Source organism: Neolamprologus multifasciatus, chromosome 13, assembly GCF_963576455.1.
Source record: "Neolamprologus multifasciatus chromosome 13, fNeoMul1.2, whole genome shotgun sequence".
Classification (NCBI taxonomy): Eukaryota; Metazoa; Chordata; class Actinopteri; order Cichliformes; family Cichlidae; genus Neolamprologus; species Neolamprologus multifasciatus.
Genome location: NC_140451.1, coordinates 12912547 through 12928911, shown reverse-complemented (window position 1 = coordinate 12928911; position 16365 = coordinate 12912547). Strand labels below are relative to the sequence as shown.

The following is a 16365-nucleotide window of genomic DNA, read 5'->3' as shown; positions in this document are numbered from 1 at the left end:
AATTGCATTTCATACAGATTTGCCTCCAAGTGAACAATATACAGACAGACAGTTTATACTTGTCTAGAGATCCCTTTGTGTTTCAAACAAAAGTGAGAGCCACTCCAGCTGGAAAGCAAACAAATCTGAAAAACACCACTGGAGGTCTAAGTAGTTTTGGCAGATGCTCCAGGCTTAAGTGTCTATTCAATCAGCCACTCCAGTTAAGATGGCAATCATGGTTTAACTGTGTGCTGATGTGTTGAGGCTGGAGTTGGATCATGTTCTATCCTGGCAAAATAACTGGGCATGAAATGTCAGCAGTGGTCAGACACTTAGTCACTGTGGTTGTAGCACTCCCTATCCTAACGAGGCCGTAACAATTACTAGGAGTAGAGGTCCTCATTGGCTCATGAACAGACGATGGGAGACCAAATAACAAAAGCAGAGATGGCGTTTTAAACGGTATAATAATTTACTTTTGCTCTTGATTGTATGTTAGGAATCTAAATCCATTAAGGGCATTTTTCTAGGCATGCATACTTTGTAATTTTCTGCAACCGACTTCAGTCTGCACAGTGTCAGTTTAATTCCTTTCAGCTGTTGTAAGAGCGTGCTATTATTGAGCCTCTATGCTACTTTACTGCTTTTCTTTCTCTTTGCCTTTTCTTTAAACTGTCATTAATTATTACAGGGCAACTGCTCTCTCTTATGACAAACAGAATGCATGATAAATTTTATGCTTGATATTTTAGTCTCCTCAGAACAAGCGAATAACACCTCTCTAACAAACCTGTTTGTTTACTGAAAATGGATGCAGACCCTCCAGGCACTCAGAGCTGAATAGTATAATAGGCTTGAGGTAATTAACAAAAAGTGGTATTGGCAAGAGTGAATGACACGCAAGAGAGGAGTCTCCACATTGCACTGACAGCTGCATACATCACGCAGATCTGATTATTGACCCAATGCCACTGACAGGAAGCTGATATTCAGCGGCAGATGAACAGAGCTGCTCCACTGCAGCTCAATGCGCCCGGCTGTGGTGTCTGCCCTGTCAGTTCGCCAGAGGGGGAAACACTGGAGATGACGCAGGGCAGGACAGAGTGTTGGTTGGGTCAACTCTTCTGTACAGTCCTTTGACTAACAGGATGAGTCACTGATGCTCGGGGCCCAGAAGGAAGCAAACCAACTGTTTGGCCTCGTTTAACTATGAAACCGAACAGGGTTAAAGAGAAGGCACGAGCGGCAAGAAACAGTTCAGGTATCTCTGAGCAACCGACGCCTCATTCATGTATAAACACACAGACACACTCTTACAGATCCTCTATTAGTGCTTAGCCACACAAACAGAGTCAATCACATATTAGGAATTAGCAACACGGCCTTAAATTCTTGTGATGAATTATTCTGGCTCACTGCGACAACATCATCCAATATTCATTACCTGTCAACTTTTTTTTTTAAAGATATAATCCTACTCTTGTTGCATGAAGCAGTTCATGCATTTGAAATGCTGGATTTTTTTTGCTTTAGAAAAGAAGAAAAAGAAACTGAAAAATGATGACATCTGACATCCGACCCAAACTGATCATCAACTATCCTGGCACATCTGAAACGAACACCCAATGATAATAACAGCTGCCGATATCTCTTCCTTAAGCAAACCACTGCCGGCAAAGTGCTTAGGGCGTATCTCATTTCCACCAGCATGCACACACATACTGTACATCTCCAGTTTTTTTCCCCCACCTCTTTGTCTTTTAATGCCAGCCAGCATCGCTTTCCAACCAGTGACTACTCGCTCATCTTAAGTGCACACATCTAACAAGGATGTGAGTGGCTTTCCCCTTTCCTCCACTCCCTCTAGTGTATCCAAACAACACTGCATCGTGCAGCTCCAAAAAAGAGAGAGAGAGGGAGAGAGAGAGGGAGAGAGACCCCGCCTCCATATGACATCACTGCTCTATTGAAGCAAAGCTAGAGGCAAACACAACTCCACATTTGTATTGAGATCTATCCGTGCACCTATGTCCTCGCACAGCCAGCAGATTGTGTATGCGTGTGATGGGGTCACCAGTAAACATAGCAGTGGCGCTTCTGATAAACTCCGAATAGCTCTAGCCTTGTGAGGGAGTGTGGACTTTTTTTTAATTATATTTTTTTTATTTGTATTTTTCGGGATCTGAATTTAAGCGTGGATTGGATTATTATTTTTCACGCTGCGAAGCTAAATATAAGAGGATACCTGTTACTTTCCATTTTTGGTTGATTAAGTTGAGGTAAGTGCGGAGTTGCTTTTTTTGTTTTGGGTTTTTATTTTTTTATTTTTTGATGGTACAGTCCTGTTGGGAATGCATCCTTTTCATCTTTTTTGGATCTTCTTTCTGGCAGAAGGAATTGAAAGTAATGCGGAATCCTCAGGAGTTGCTTGTATCTAATTAGTTGCCCTCTTTCCCTCCTTATTTCTAACACTCGGCTCAGGCGAGAGATACTGCGTTTCTTAGAGGTGATTGTCTCAAAGCGATCTTTATTAAAAAAAAATCTCAAGTGCACTTTCTTTTCTTCTAAAATATCCAAATTAGGCACTCATACACACGCGCGCGCACGCACACACTGAGCGTAGACACTCTTCCCAGGTTGGCAGATAGAAATCAGACAGAAATCATTCTTCTCTTCGTCTCAACCCCCCCTCTTGGTGCCTACAACTTGCTGCTATAGGGTACTGCGTCCCTCTATTTTTTCCAGCGTGTGTCTCTGAGAGCAAACACCCGGTCTGCTTCTGTCTGTTTCTGCCTCAGTGTCGCAGCGCGAGAAGACACCCCGGCGTGCTGCTGGAATTGCAGCGCAGATCCCGCGGATTTAGACACAGAGAGGCAGCTGAAAAAAAAAAACAACTCCACTGAAAGCGTCTGCACAATCACAGTCTAGACGACTTGGATCGGACCCGCTACTATTCATGCAACCTACTAGGGAGTGAAATTTTTAGGCTGCTGTGCAACTGTAAACTCAACCCCAGGTTTGGACGCCCCATCGCCACCCTCCTCTCCTACTAAAATAATAACAATAATAATCATAGGCAGTGAGAGCTTTTCCCTGCTGCTCGGGCGTAGTCAAAAAAAAAGTAGAAGCCCTTTAAATGCACAAAGTTAAATCCACTTAAGTTTCATCAATTCGCTTATAATCAGCAGCTCATTCAAAGCATATTATGTTACATTAACGAGTATTTAAAACAAACGTGTGGCATTTCGCTGCAGCTGCAGCTCTCTGCGACTCCGTGACAGCCGTGTTATTAAAGCATCAAGAAATAAAAGCGCCTTTACAGTCAGCGATAGCTTCACTCGATCAGTCTGTCACGTTAACGAAAAGCCGTGTTCGTCTCTGTGCATGCAAACTGATCACCATCCCAGCAATACAATAAAAGTGGACGCCTTCTTAGCAGCAGCACCAGGACAAGGACAGTGGTTAATCCAATTTAACACAGCCTTTTTATCTTCGTGAGACGATAAGGTCATCCAGGCTTTGAACAACATATCTGTATACGTGTATGTGTGTGTATGTGTGTGTAGGCTGGAGCCTAATTCACCGGCAGTGGATCCAAACTTGACCCGACTTGTCATGCAATGCAAATAGTAGCTCATTGTTTTTCGGTGTGTTTGACAGACAGTAAAAATAAATAGCCTTTTAAAACGTGGCAGACTTGTGAGAACAGAGCCAATTGTCTTCACTGATAGCTGCCCGAGGCAAAAGTCCCCAGTCAGTTGTTGTGAGAGGGAATTCGACAACTAACCAGGTCACCACTGATTGAAAAAATCAAAGCATTAAAAAAAAGTGAAATTGGTTTGGGTGTGGGGAAAAAGGGGGGAGGGGGGGAAGTATTTCATTACCACCAAGGCATATTTCTGATTCACCACCATGCTCTGAGGAGGCCTAATCCACTTCTTTTCATAATTTATCTATCCACTCGGCAGCATCTTTTATGATCAATCCTAAACTGCAAGAGACACATCATTTCATACTGGTTACTGAAAGTAACAGCGTAAACAGGGCTTCAAGGCCTAAATGCTGCAGGGGGGTAAAACATATGACTCAGAACAAGCTGTAGTAGGGCCAGTAGGGAGGCTGAACAAATCCCCCCTATTTTGGGTGGTTGTCTGGCCTGTGCCGAGATAGGCTCCTGGAGCTTAACATGAATATTCTGCGTTTGCTTGTCGCATACAGACACACACACACACACACAGATTCGCACACATTTTTATCTTGCAGTGCCTACCACCCCCATGTGGAGAAAAACAATTGCAGCTGCTACAGATCTTTCCTTTCAGGCTATTACAAAAGAGGGACCCCCGTCTGTCCCGGGCCTATATATGCTCTTAATGGTCCAGCAAAAGTATCATCTGTTCAGCCCATCTAAAGACAACACCAGGAGGCCACATACCAAATCCGTTAAACTAAGAGATTTCTACCCATTCTCTATTTGGCTGAAACATGTTCTGTGTCCCTGTGCAATCAAATGTGACCATGAATGTTCTGTTGTGTCTCAGCGGCACACAGTAGGCCGCTGCCAGGTGTCTTGACATACAATCTCCTAAATTGTTAATCAATGCTACGTGCAAGCGTTCCCACTGACAAAATCTCACCTCGGTTAAAAGCAGGGGAAACTATTAATTTTGCTTTAAAATCAGCTTAAAGGTGTCCGTTTATTTTGATACAGCCCCACACAATCTTTGTCCACCTTGACTGTTTCCTTAAGTGCTATCGCTGTGCCAGCTGATGTTGCAGGCACACAGCTTAGAGAGCGAATCTGAGCAAAACATAGCCCACAATGACTGTACTGTGCAATCTATCATAATTCTAAATTATGAATTAGAATGAAAGATCAACAGCAGATACAAACAACAATGATTTCCCAATGGAAGGCTCTACCGTGGTTTCAAAATTAATTTCAGGGCTTATGAATAATTTAGCAGTCAGCCATTACTACTTCTTGAGCTTCACCCCCACCAATGCAGCCCATGTAATATTATTCTGTATTTTACTGAACTAAAAGTCATTATAATCTGCAATACTTTTGACAGGCATGAAATTGTTCCTATATGAATTTTTTTTCTACCAAAGCCTTTCTTGTGCAGTGTATGCCTACAGGGCACAGAGTCTTGGGCTCTGTTATTGCAGCTTAATGTGCATTTATGCGTGTTCAGCTCACAATGGCTATCGGTGTCCAGCTTTGTGCGAGCCTCCCACGCTCTTCACTGAAAGGTAACTTGCTGTACACCAACACGCAATTTTACTAGGATGCTCAATTTAACTTTGCCAGTTCGGATTAAATGAAGCAGAATCCACTCTGACTGCTGGAGAAATCCCTTGTCCTGCCAGCAGAGCTTATTAGAACGATGGAGAAAGACATCCATCACTAAAAATGTTGAACCCACCGTTTATTGCTCTCAGAATGATTGTGTGCACAGGAAACAAAGCACTGCGTGCGCGCAACTGCATGCATTTGGCTGGGCGTGCATTTGTAAATGGGAACAGAGGAGGTTTGCATAATGCACTGTTTTAAGTTAAGGCATTTTGTAAATTGTCTGAATAAAAGTTCCAAAAACCTTAGGACCCCCCCCTCTGTGAGGCTACACGGTCCACGTGCTTGCCTTGTAGTGAACAATGGAGAGGGGGCCACTCTCCTGAAATCCGAAGAGCATGGAAAAAAAAATTGGGGTTGGGTGGGGGTGGTGGAGGAGACCATCAAGCGTCTAGGCCTGACTGTTTTTCTTGTAAAATAAGCATGATGTGCTATGTTCAAAGAACACTTCTGATAAATCACACACACGATATAACAGAGCACACCGAGGCCGACAGATTATTCTACCACATGTTCTTAATGAATACCCACATCTCATCATCTCCTACACTGGACACTGAGTTACATTCTATAATGCTAGGGTTTTTCTGGCTAAAGAAAGGAAATGCTGTGCCATATCATTTTTGTGACAATCACCCTTTCTCAGTCCCCAAAAGTCTATTATTTTGGAGTACAGCTCTTCCTTTGGCAGAAACGTAGAGGCACGTTTTTTTCTTTTACCTAATGCCAACATTTCCAGCATTCAAATCAAGACGGCACACATTTAGGGAAAGGAGAACTTTTAGGTGAAAGAGGCTATTTAAAATTGAAATAGCCTGACTAAGTGCTGCACATAAAGTTCTTTCCACCAGACAGACAGCACATATTCCTCTATCATCCCACCATTTTCTAAAGAACTCCATTACTAAATGTAATCTTTCTTTTCCCCTCATCAGACTCCTTTAGTCTACAAGTTAGTAGAGGTCACATCTGGTGCTTTTTTTTTTCTCCTCCCCAGACTCTAATCTACTACTAATGTAATACTGGACCGAGCACCCGTGTTTAGATGGAGCAGAAGGAAGGGGGGCGTTATTATGAGACAGCATCTCAGGAGTTGTAATCGAGTTACAAGCCTCTCAATTCCCTAATCTTCTCCTTGTCATGGGTTACAACTGTTAAATGGCTGGGCCTCTTGTTCCTAATTTACCTTTACATGTTTTACAGCATAGAGGCAGCAAACAGGTCACATGGATGCTTAGGACACAAAGCTATTGTGTTGTAAAAGGGAACCATAACATTTTCCTTGGCAAAGGAAATTCTATTTTACGAACAGAAGGAGCGTTCACAGAATGTAAAGAGAGGATGGGGTGGAGGTAAGAGGTCACAGGGAGGTGCTGGTCTTGACAGGGATGGACGCACCAGACATCCTCTTCTTAGGAAATTCGAACAGCCTTCATTTGTCATGAAAGCTTTTTAACAATGTGAGTAATTCAGCAGGCGCCGGCTGGATCGTTTCTTCTTCCACCTCCAATATCTGGACTTTCTAAACTACCAGAAACCGTTTTTTTGTTTTTTTTTAAATCACAGGATCTGCTCTATTTTTTAAAACACGTACTGAAGTAAGGAAGGAGCTCCACCCGTAGCCATTGTTGAGCTGTGGGGTTTGAATCAGTGCTGTCTTTTTATCCACGGACGTTCTTGTAGCGGGATAGAAAAGAAATGTGGTGTGTTGGAGTGGCTCACTGTAAAAGGTCAACAGGCGTATTTTTAGTATTGCATTAAAGGGTACTTTTAAATACAAAGTCACAATATAAGGCCGGGCAGAAGCCATGATCAAACATCTCTAAATGCAATTAAATCTTTTTGCAATTTTACAAGGTGAAGTCAATGAAACCTGATCATTTAAAAACTGAATGCATTGCTCTTTGGTTATTTTTCAGAGCACCATTCCAGGTGTGAGGAGTGCACAGAATGACTCAAGCTGCAGATACGTGAGAGAGGCTGTGCCCAGAAGGATAAGCAACTCGCCTTGTTTCTCTCCTTAGTGGAGAGGAGAACACTGGTTATCTGCTTCAGGAAAAAGGACCAGAGCCCTGGATTAATGTGTATACAGGCTCAACAAGGGAGCAGAGGATTCTGGGTTACCTGAAGACTTGGAGTACACAAGTGAACAGGCCTGGATTGAGCCTGTGGCAGAGGGGATTGGCATGGCTCAGACCAGCTTTGTGTGAACTCATCATGCCTGCCGGCCGTGATTGCAGACAGGAGCCTTTGCAAAAGTCCGCCACGTACAACAAACGGATAACAATACAACACCCCAAAAATCTAATTTGCGGTTATGGCTGTTAAGCTTGACAGCTGCAGCAATCGTTAGGATTTTCAATATTACCTGAGAGTACATGCTTTGTCAGTGGCAGGGGATGCTTTTTGTACAGGCTTATCTGCCATGGTAAATTCATTGAAGGCATGAGCCTCTGACCACACAGAGGAGGTCATCGTCCAAACAAGGATCAGCTCAGCAAACACTGACCAGGTCAGGATATCACAAGAAACCCCTTCGACAAACTTTTTCCTTTGAGAAAGGATAAGAGCAAATTCAAGAGGAAATCTTGATTGGATTTTTAGGTGGCTGGAAAGGATTTACCACATCGTATAAATCAGGTATGACAAATACAGAAGGCTTTGCTTCTTTCCACTTCACTCACCAGATCAGCATTTTCTAATTAGACGTACAGGAAGAGAGGTCATAGCAGGAATGCATAATGAAAGAAATAATTCAGTAGTACCTAAAGTAAAGGGCAACGTACACATAGCTGACGAAAAAAGAGACAGATACTTTCTGCTTTTGCCATTTTGTTGATGTCAAGGCTGTCTGTTTGAAGTCCACAACCCTTAAATATAATATATATATTTACTGTAATAATTAAACAGTCGCTGCCTTTTTTTTTTTTTTTTTTTAGCATTTTTAACATGCCATACACACTTACAGCAAAAATCATTAACACACTGCTGTGCAAAATTCTTGTGACTTTAGAAAACATCATTTGAAAAATAACTTCTTAAATCTAAACTTTTAATATGTTAAACATTTACAATAAAGCCTTATTCAAGAGACATTTTTTCCTAATCAGTTGGTTAAACTCGAATTTCAAACAGCTAAGGACATTGGTATTAATCTGTCAGGATTTAAGGTATGCCAGGTTCGCGACAGTTCATTGAGACAGACGGACTTTTTTCACCCCTGTGATCTCTGGCAATGAGAGACAGCCTTCAGCTTGAGAAATGTATAAAGCTTGGGAATGCATTACATTTCAGAAGTCGTGGGGAAAAAGTCGATGCACTCGATTTTAATTCACAGAGGTGCAAAGGTGCAACATTTTTTATTTAAGACAAAGCATCATTTAACTATTTGGAATGCAGGGTAGGTAAAGATGTAAAGTTACACAAAGATTAAAATATTTATGTAACGAGTATATTGTGAAACAAAAGATACATTTTCACTGTGTGATAATCCTGATAAACAAATCATATAAATTAAAAATTAGGGATTCAAATGATTCTTTCAGCACATATTTAATTGAGCCAGTGCTGCAGGCGGCTTTTCAAACACCCAGCAATTCTGAAAACAGGAATTTGGCTGCGCTTTCAAGGCATTGTGCATTAAATGTACACTTGTGTATTCTCCCCAGGGGCTCTTGAGTGATTAGACTGCCAGGCAACACACCCTCAAGATGGTGCGTCAGTGCAAGTCCTTCGTCCTCTTCCTCATCAGGATCGGGCTGCTGCTGGGTCTTGCTAACCCCTTGGTGACCTCTGCCTCATGTCCCTCAAGTTGCCGCTGCGATGGGACCTTTATCTACTGTAATGACCGTGGCCTGACTTCCATCCCTACTGGTATACCCCAGGACGCTACAGTGCTGTTTCTGCAAAACAATCGCATTAAGAGTTCGGGCATTCCCTCAGAGCTTCGAAGGCTCATAAAGGTGGAGAAGATCTACCTGTACTGCAATAATCTGGATGAGTTTCCTACTAACCTTCCCCTTGGGCTAAAAGAGCTCCACCTTCAGGAGAACAACATTCGGATGATTACTCATGCCTCTTTAGCTCAAATTCCCTACATCGAAGAACTGCACCTGGATGATAACTCTGTATCAGCAGTCAGCATAGAGGAGGGGGCCTTCAGGGACAGTAATCATCTCCGGCTGCTTTTTCTTTCCAGAAACCACCTTAGCACCATCCCTTTAGGCCTGCCTATGAGCATTGAGGAGCTACGCTTTGACGACAACCGCATCTCCACCATCTCAGAGCAATCGCTGCAAGATCTCATCAACCTGAAGCGACTAATCCTGGATGGTAACCTGCTCAACAACCGTGGGATTGGTGAGATGGCTTTCATCAACCTGATCAACTTGACTGAGCTTTCGCTGGTGAGGAATTCCCTCACTATGCCGCCAGCCAATCTGCCAGGCACCAGTTTAGAGAAGCTGCAGCTACAAGATAATCATATTAATCGGGTTCCACCTGGGGCTTTTGCCTTCCTTAGACAGCTGTATCGCCTGGACCTTTCTGGTAACAACCTGAGCAGCCTCCCACAGGGCATATTTGAAGATCTGGACAATCTCACACAGCTCCTGCTGCGCAACAACCCCTGGCAATGCACCTGCAAGATGAAATGGGTGCGTGACTGGTTGCGGTCATTGCCATCTAAGGTGAACGTACGGGGTTTCATGTGCCAGGGTCCTGATAAGGTCAAAGGGATGGCAATTAAAGACCTAACTACAGATATGTTTGACTGCACAGATTCAGAGCTCTTCTCCACATACGAGACGAGCACAGTCTCCAACACTCTACGCCCATCACAGCCCCAGTGGCCCGTGTTTGTGACTAGGAGGCCTATAATAAAAGGGCCTGACATCAGTAAAAATTACCACAGCACTACCACCTCTTCAGGCAGAAAGATCATCACCATCAGTGTGAAGTCAAGTAGTGCAGATACCATACACATATCATGGAGGGTGTCGCAACCCATGACTGCCCTGCGGCTCAGCTGGCTAAAGCTGGGGCACAGCCCTGCCTTTGGCTCTATTACTGAAACCATCGTGCAGGGGGAGAGAACAGAGTATCTGCTCACGGCGCTGGAGCCAGAGTCTTCCTATAGAATATGCATGGTTCCCATGGAGACCAGCAACAGTTACCTGTCTGACGAGACCCCCGTTTGCATCGAGACAGAGACTGGCTCTCACAAGTCATACCACCCGACTACAACTTTAAACAGAGAACAGGAGAAGGAGCCTTACAAAAATTCCAGTCTGCCTTTGGCTGCTATCATTGGAGGGGCTGTGGCTCTTTTGGCAATAATCATGTTGGCGCTGGTGTGTTGGTACGTCCATAGGAATGGTTCACTTTTTTCCAGGAACTGCACCTATAACAAAGGCCGTCGGAGAAAGGATGACTATGCTGAGGCTGGCACTAAAAAGGACAACTCCATCCTAGAAATACGAGAAACTTCTTTTCAGATGATACCTATAAATCACCTGCCTGTGTCCAAGGAGGAATTTGTGATACACACAATTTTCCCACCTAATGGCCTGAGTTTATACAAAAGTCCACATAATGACAACAGTATTAACAACAGGAGCTACAGAGACAGTGGAATACCAGATTCAGACCATTCCCATTCATGATATTGCATACGGACATTCATGAGGTGTGCTTGACTCAAACAGAGTGGCAAGACTTTTACAAAACACTGGATCTATAAGACTAAGGAAGCAATGTTCTGTACATTTGCCATATAATTTATATTTAAGGACATTTTATGGAGATGGAGAACGTTCCAGTTGCGGGCCATCACTGAACCATCAGTGGGTATGGTAACCAACTGCAATTCTATATTTTAGGGATTTGTAGTAATTTGTACTGTATTTCCTTTGCTTAAGGTTATCGACCAACAAAAGAAACTCTGTGTTCTACTAAGATATGATGACTTGTCAACTGTGAAAGTGGGTTTTCATTGCTGTGTTGAACAATCAGACTTTAGAAAACCTTGTAGTATAAGCACAGGTCATTCTTTTAACTTTGTGGCTGTCAGAAAAACAAAAAGACAAAAAAAATTACATGACGTAAACTAAGGCACAGCTGATCAACTAATATACAAAGCAGGCATGTTGCCATCTAAAACAATGAGCAGTCAGTAGGTGCCTCCATTTATTATGGACCAAGAATCTTACTCCAGTATTCACCAGGTGTGGAGTACGGAAACTAAAGATGAGGTGTCATGCTTTTTTTTTTTCTCTTTGTTCGGTGTGTTATTTTGTTCTGTTTGCAGGAAGAAGAAATACAGCAAAGCAACCCAAGCAGGGTTAAAATGTCTCTGATAGGATTGTAGGCCACAGCACAGGGCAGATAAAGCACACTGACCTAACGGAGCCCTCTGCTCCTCGAAACAAGTAGACAGGACAGGCTGACACAGAGGACCCCCACTATCTCTATTTGTACAAGCCAACAATGGCTAAATGACAATGGCGGCATTCTTCAGTACCGTGTACCATACGTCATTGTAGTCACCAGGCCAAAAACACAAAACATGCTGGCTTTTATTAGAATTACATCGTGTCAGCAGCTCTTTCTTGTTATGAGTATTATTTTGTAGTATTTTTTTCTTTCAAATGAACACACTTATGTTGCCACAATTTGAAGTCAACTGTTATTTACAATTGAAAACCAAAGTGCATTGTATGCCCTTTGGCCAGTCTTGTATGTGCCTTGATCCAATGCTTATTGTATTTAGCTTTTTAAGAAACCAGTGACTTTTTTTCATACACACTTGAATATGAAAAATATTGGTCATATTACAGAATAAAAGTGAAAAAAAATATCGTTGCTCCTCCTTACCTACTTCTTAAGTACAACAAACACCATTTCAGAATAATATTTCTTTTATTCTGTTTAATTATTACCATCGCACCAGGCGTTGATGAAATTTCTGATTTATTTTTTGCACTCAAGAGAGCTCCATCTAAGTGCAGTTAGGTAACAAAGAAGGCTACATGGGACCTGTTTTATTGATTTATGTCTCAAATTACAGAGTAGGCACAAAATCTGAAAAATGCTTTATGGATGAAAAACACAACGTGCTGTATTTTTTATCCTTCATCAAGATCACTACTCTGAAGCTCTCGCTCACAGCCACATCTCCCCTTCAGAGACATGCTGAGCCCTTAAACAGAAACTCGGATAGTATTCTTGAAATCACTTTTCCACTCCACGGGCAGTGTACAGAGCAACATCTGCTTGAGGCTGCTGTTGTTCTTTCGTGCAGTTAAGTCATGTGTGACTTATTCGATTGGCCAGAAAGAGAAATATCGCAGTGGAGTAGAAATTGGGCTATGGAGACACTGGACTCTAGGGTTAGATGAACCTCCCTGGCACCAGGGCAACTGAAAACTAATAACAAGCCACCATATGGAGGGTGGTGCAAGCAGACCTGTTTCTGCAGAGGACACAGCAGAAATATATATACACAGCTCGGTGCTCAGCACAATTAATGGCATGGCTGCAGCTCCTCCCATGAAAAACTATGCATGCAAAAGCAATAAAATCACACGTAAGCCCACTATTAAAATACAACATATTATCTAGATTATACTAGTTTTAAAGTATTCAGTACAAATAAAAAAATGTACACACCCACAAGCTCTTAACACTGTGAAAGCTTTAATTACAGCTAGGGAAGCCACTAAAAGCTGCAGAAGTGATCTAAACCTTAAGTATACGGTAAGCCTGCCCCGTATGCTAAAAATATGACATTAACTGCAAATTAAAATAAACACACGGTTCAATTTTAGTACACTGAATAGTCACAGCTGTCATGCGTCTGCCGTCAATAGTTTTTTTTTGTTCTTTGATCAGTCGCAGTTTTGTCACATTTGAATTAGGAAATTTGAGGGTAAGACAGCTAAAACATTAAAAATAATGCGCCTCCATCTGCCTTTAAAGCAACCAAGAATACATTTTCTTATTTCTCTTATCGAGCACAACTCAAAATATTTAAGCAGGGATCTCGACTAGCTTCACAGCCATCAGCTTCTCACTGATAACTCGGGTGGCTCCAAAACTTTTTGAGAAATGGAAAATCACTCGTGCTTGAGCAAAGTGTCCAAATGTGGAGCACTTGCAAGAACCTCTCAAAACACTTCAGGTGTTATTTTTGAGCCGCTAAGACTATGAGCGCAGTGCATCGCAGTGCAAATCCTTAACTGATGCAGCAATCTTAGCTCTTGGATTAAATAAATTAAATTAGTTTGTAGTGACTGAAGTGAGATGATCGCTTTGAAGCTGCAGGCCACTCTCACAAATTCACGCAGCTATGTGATAAATTACAGTTTATCTAAAAGGGGGATTGGGGGGTTTCAGGCTATTGTTGTGGCTTTCACTGCAAATAATACATAACAGAGCTGCTTTGTGCATTTGGGCTGATCCAAGTATGAGACAAAATTGATGAACCAGACTGCTGACAACCCCATGTGACCTCACTTATCACTCATGACCCCTGACTGATCTCTGCCTTTAAACAATTCCTTAATCACACTCAAGTGCTCGCTGAGGTCAGAGAAGTCTCTGCTAAACAACACAAGGTACCCCCTACATTTGTCTCCTGTGTGACACACCCAAAGCTTAATTATGTTTGTCTTTTATGTAACCCAGCGATTAAAACTAATGGGGCCAGCTGCACTGTCTGCCCTAGGCTGCTGTTATTCCTATTGTAATGTACTGGTCAGGCAGCCGGTCACATTTGCATTCCTATAGATGCTCCCATCGAACCACCCCTGGATGACCTCACCGTTGCCTGTAGCTGTTTTTTCTCCATCGTCGCCATTATTAGGATCAAAAAAAGTACAGGCCGTGTAACCTTATGACTGATTAGAGGTCAGTGAGGTTAGGTCAGGCGCAGTTCAAAGATCTCGAGAGATGAAAAATCCGATACGTGTCAGTGTCCGCAAAACACAGCCAATCACGAGGAAGTGCGACAGGCAACCTGTCCACTATAAAGACATCCTGCTCAGGAAAGAAACTCTGGAACTGATTACAGGACATTTTTAGCAGGGATCCTAGAAATTATGGAAAAATATACTAAGGAAATAGATCAGATCTTTATCTAATGGCTTAATTACCTTTAATACAATAAAAACACAAAAAGTAAGGGTAAGGCTGATAATCTAACCTTTTTTAAAGGTTTTTATCTGAGATGCTTTATCATCTTGATAAGGCATGCTAGGCTGGGGCACCTTAATGAACTACAAAATGGGAGTAATTGATTGAACACAGGCAACATAAACCAATAGAACCCTGAATGTAATGAAATGATAACAATTAATATTCAGCCCAGGACTAAAAACCCTTTTGCATGTAAACTACCGAAAAAGTAAAACTTGTGAAAAAGAAAAAGGGGTGCTTGTGGTACCCCGTCCCTTGCTTCCTGTTCGATACACTTTGCACATCATACAGATCCATAATTTAATGGTTTCCTAATAGCGAGCTATGCTGAAACCAAACCAAGGCCTCAGTGTCTCCCCATAAATTTGAACTTGTGCCAGTGTGTAAAATTAGCATGTGCTATGTTTGCTCATTTGGTATGTGGATTAGAAGAACATGGAAAAAGGGAATATCAAGGACTTGCTTTTTAAATTTTATCCACGTGTACGATTCATACGCATAAATCGGGTCGAAATTTAGCTCTTTTCTTACGTCGTTCAAATGTTCCACTATTCCCAGCAATTGTAAAACTTTTTTCCATCATTTGAGGATTCCTGTGCACTCTCCAATGAACAAAACAAGGCCAGAGTCTTAAAAGGGTTCAGTATGTTTTTTTAATTTTTCGAGCCATCTTCATCGCTCATTCATGATTGCATTTGTAAGCGAGAGGCTCACGTGAAGGCTTGCATGTGTGAGCACGCTCTTGTCTATATATGTTATTATGAATATTTTAGTAGTTTCTGTAGCGTTGCTTGTGCGCTCATGTGAACCAGTGCGCACTGTTCACACATCTAATTATAACAGACTAACGTGCAGGCAAAGCTAACCTAAAGTCATCAGCACCCTTCCTCGCGGCTCTCCCCGAGACTCTCACGTGACTGTGCTCTCAGTAACACACACGCACGCGCACAGACACACAATCTGGTCCAGCAGTAAAAGTGTCTGTGGTGTGAGATGTGTCAGTGTGAGTGATGCGGTCCTATGCGGGGGTGTTGTCCTCTCCCCTCTGTCTCTGACCAGCTTCCCCCAGCCTTCAGGCCGGGACCCTCTCCATCTCTTCACATTACTCAGTGACCTGAAACCACAAGGCCAAAAAACTTAACCAGCTCCTCCGTCTTCTTAATGAATCCAATTTTTTGCCTGAGAGCACAAGGCGTGCACATATATCCATCGTAACTCTAAATTATCTGACATTAATACAAATTAACAAGAAGCACCGCCATCAAGATTGCGCCACCCCACAATAGCAGACAATGACACTGCTTTTATATCCCTGTTTGAAGACGGCAACTTATTGTACGGCCAAAAATACAAAGTCAATAAACTCATTTAAAACAGGCTATAACCAAAACAAAAGCAGAGGGGCTGATTGGTGTTGATGCCATTACACTATGAATTATACACAATATGTTATGAAAATATCCATATAATTGACTCGGCTCTATGGCAGCCATTAATTCCTGTCCTCCATTAAGTGGTTTAAATGATCTTGTAAGTAGCCATACATCTCCTGCTGCCCTTTATGAGATCAACACCACGTCTCCCTTAGAACTTAATCGACCCTCAGTCTCATTTGTCCACAAAGTCTGATGCAGGGGAATAATTATTTCATTCTGAAAGGTTCTGAGAGTCCAGCTTGTCCATTTCACCCAGCAGGTCTGCAGCTCTGCAGTGGGAGGCAAAAGTTCCTCTTCGATTCATTCCCGTCTCTCATTCATGTTAAGCCAGCTTTGAATGTCAGTACAGTATTTGCATGCCAATGTGGCTCTGTCTGCAGCTCATTATTTTCAGAT

The 16365-nt window shown here is 42.4% G+C and overlaps 2 protein-coding genes across 2 annotated transcripts in view; one reads left to right on the top strand and one right to left on the bottom strand.

Annotated features, from left to right (window-relative positions):
• macrod2 (mono-ADP ribosylhydrolase 2) overlaps positions 1-16365 on the bottom strand; it is a 406707-nt gene that overhangs the window by 321898 nt on the left and 68444 nt on the right. The window lies entirely within an intron of this gene.
• On the top strand, positions 1965-14486 carry flrt3 (fibronectin leucine rich transmembrane 3). Its single transcript, XM_085183332.1, has 3 exons — positions 1965-2261; positions 7258-7978; positions 9007-14486. The coding sequence occupies exon 3, from the start codon at positions 9049-9051 to the stop codon at positions 10999-11001; it is 1953 nt and encodes a 650-aa protein (XP_085039458.1). The 5' UTR covers positions 1965-2261; positions 7258-7978; positions 9007-9048; the 3' UTR covers positions 11002-14486.

Excerpts from the sequence above, each read along its gene's own strand:
- flrt3 (XM_085183332.1), top strand. The coding sequence starts at position 9,049 with ATGGTGCGTCAGTGCAAGTCCTTCGTCCTCTTCCTCATCAGGATCGGG.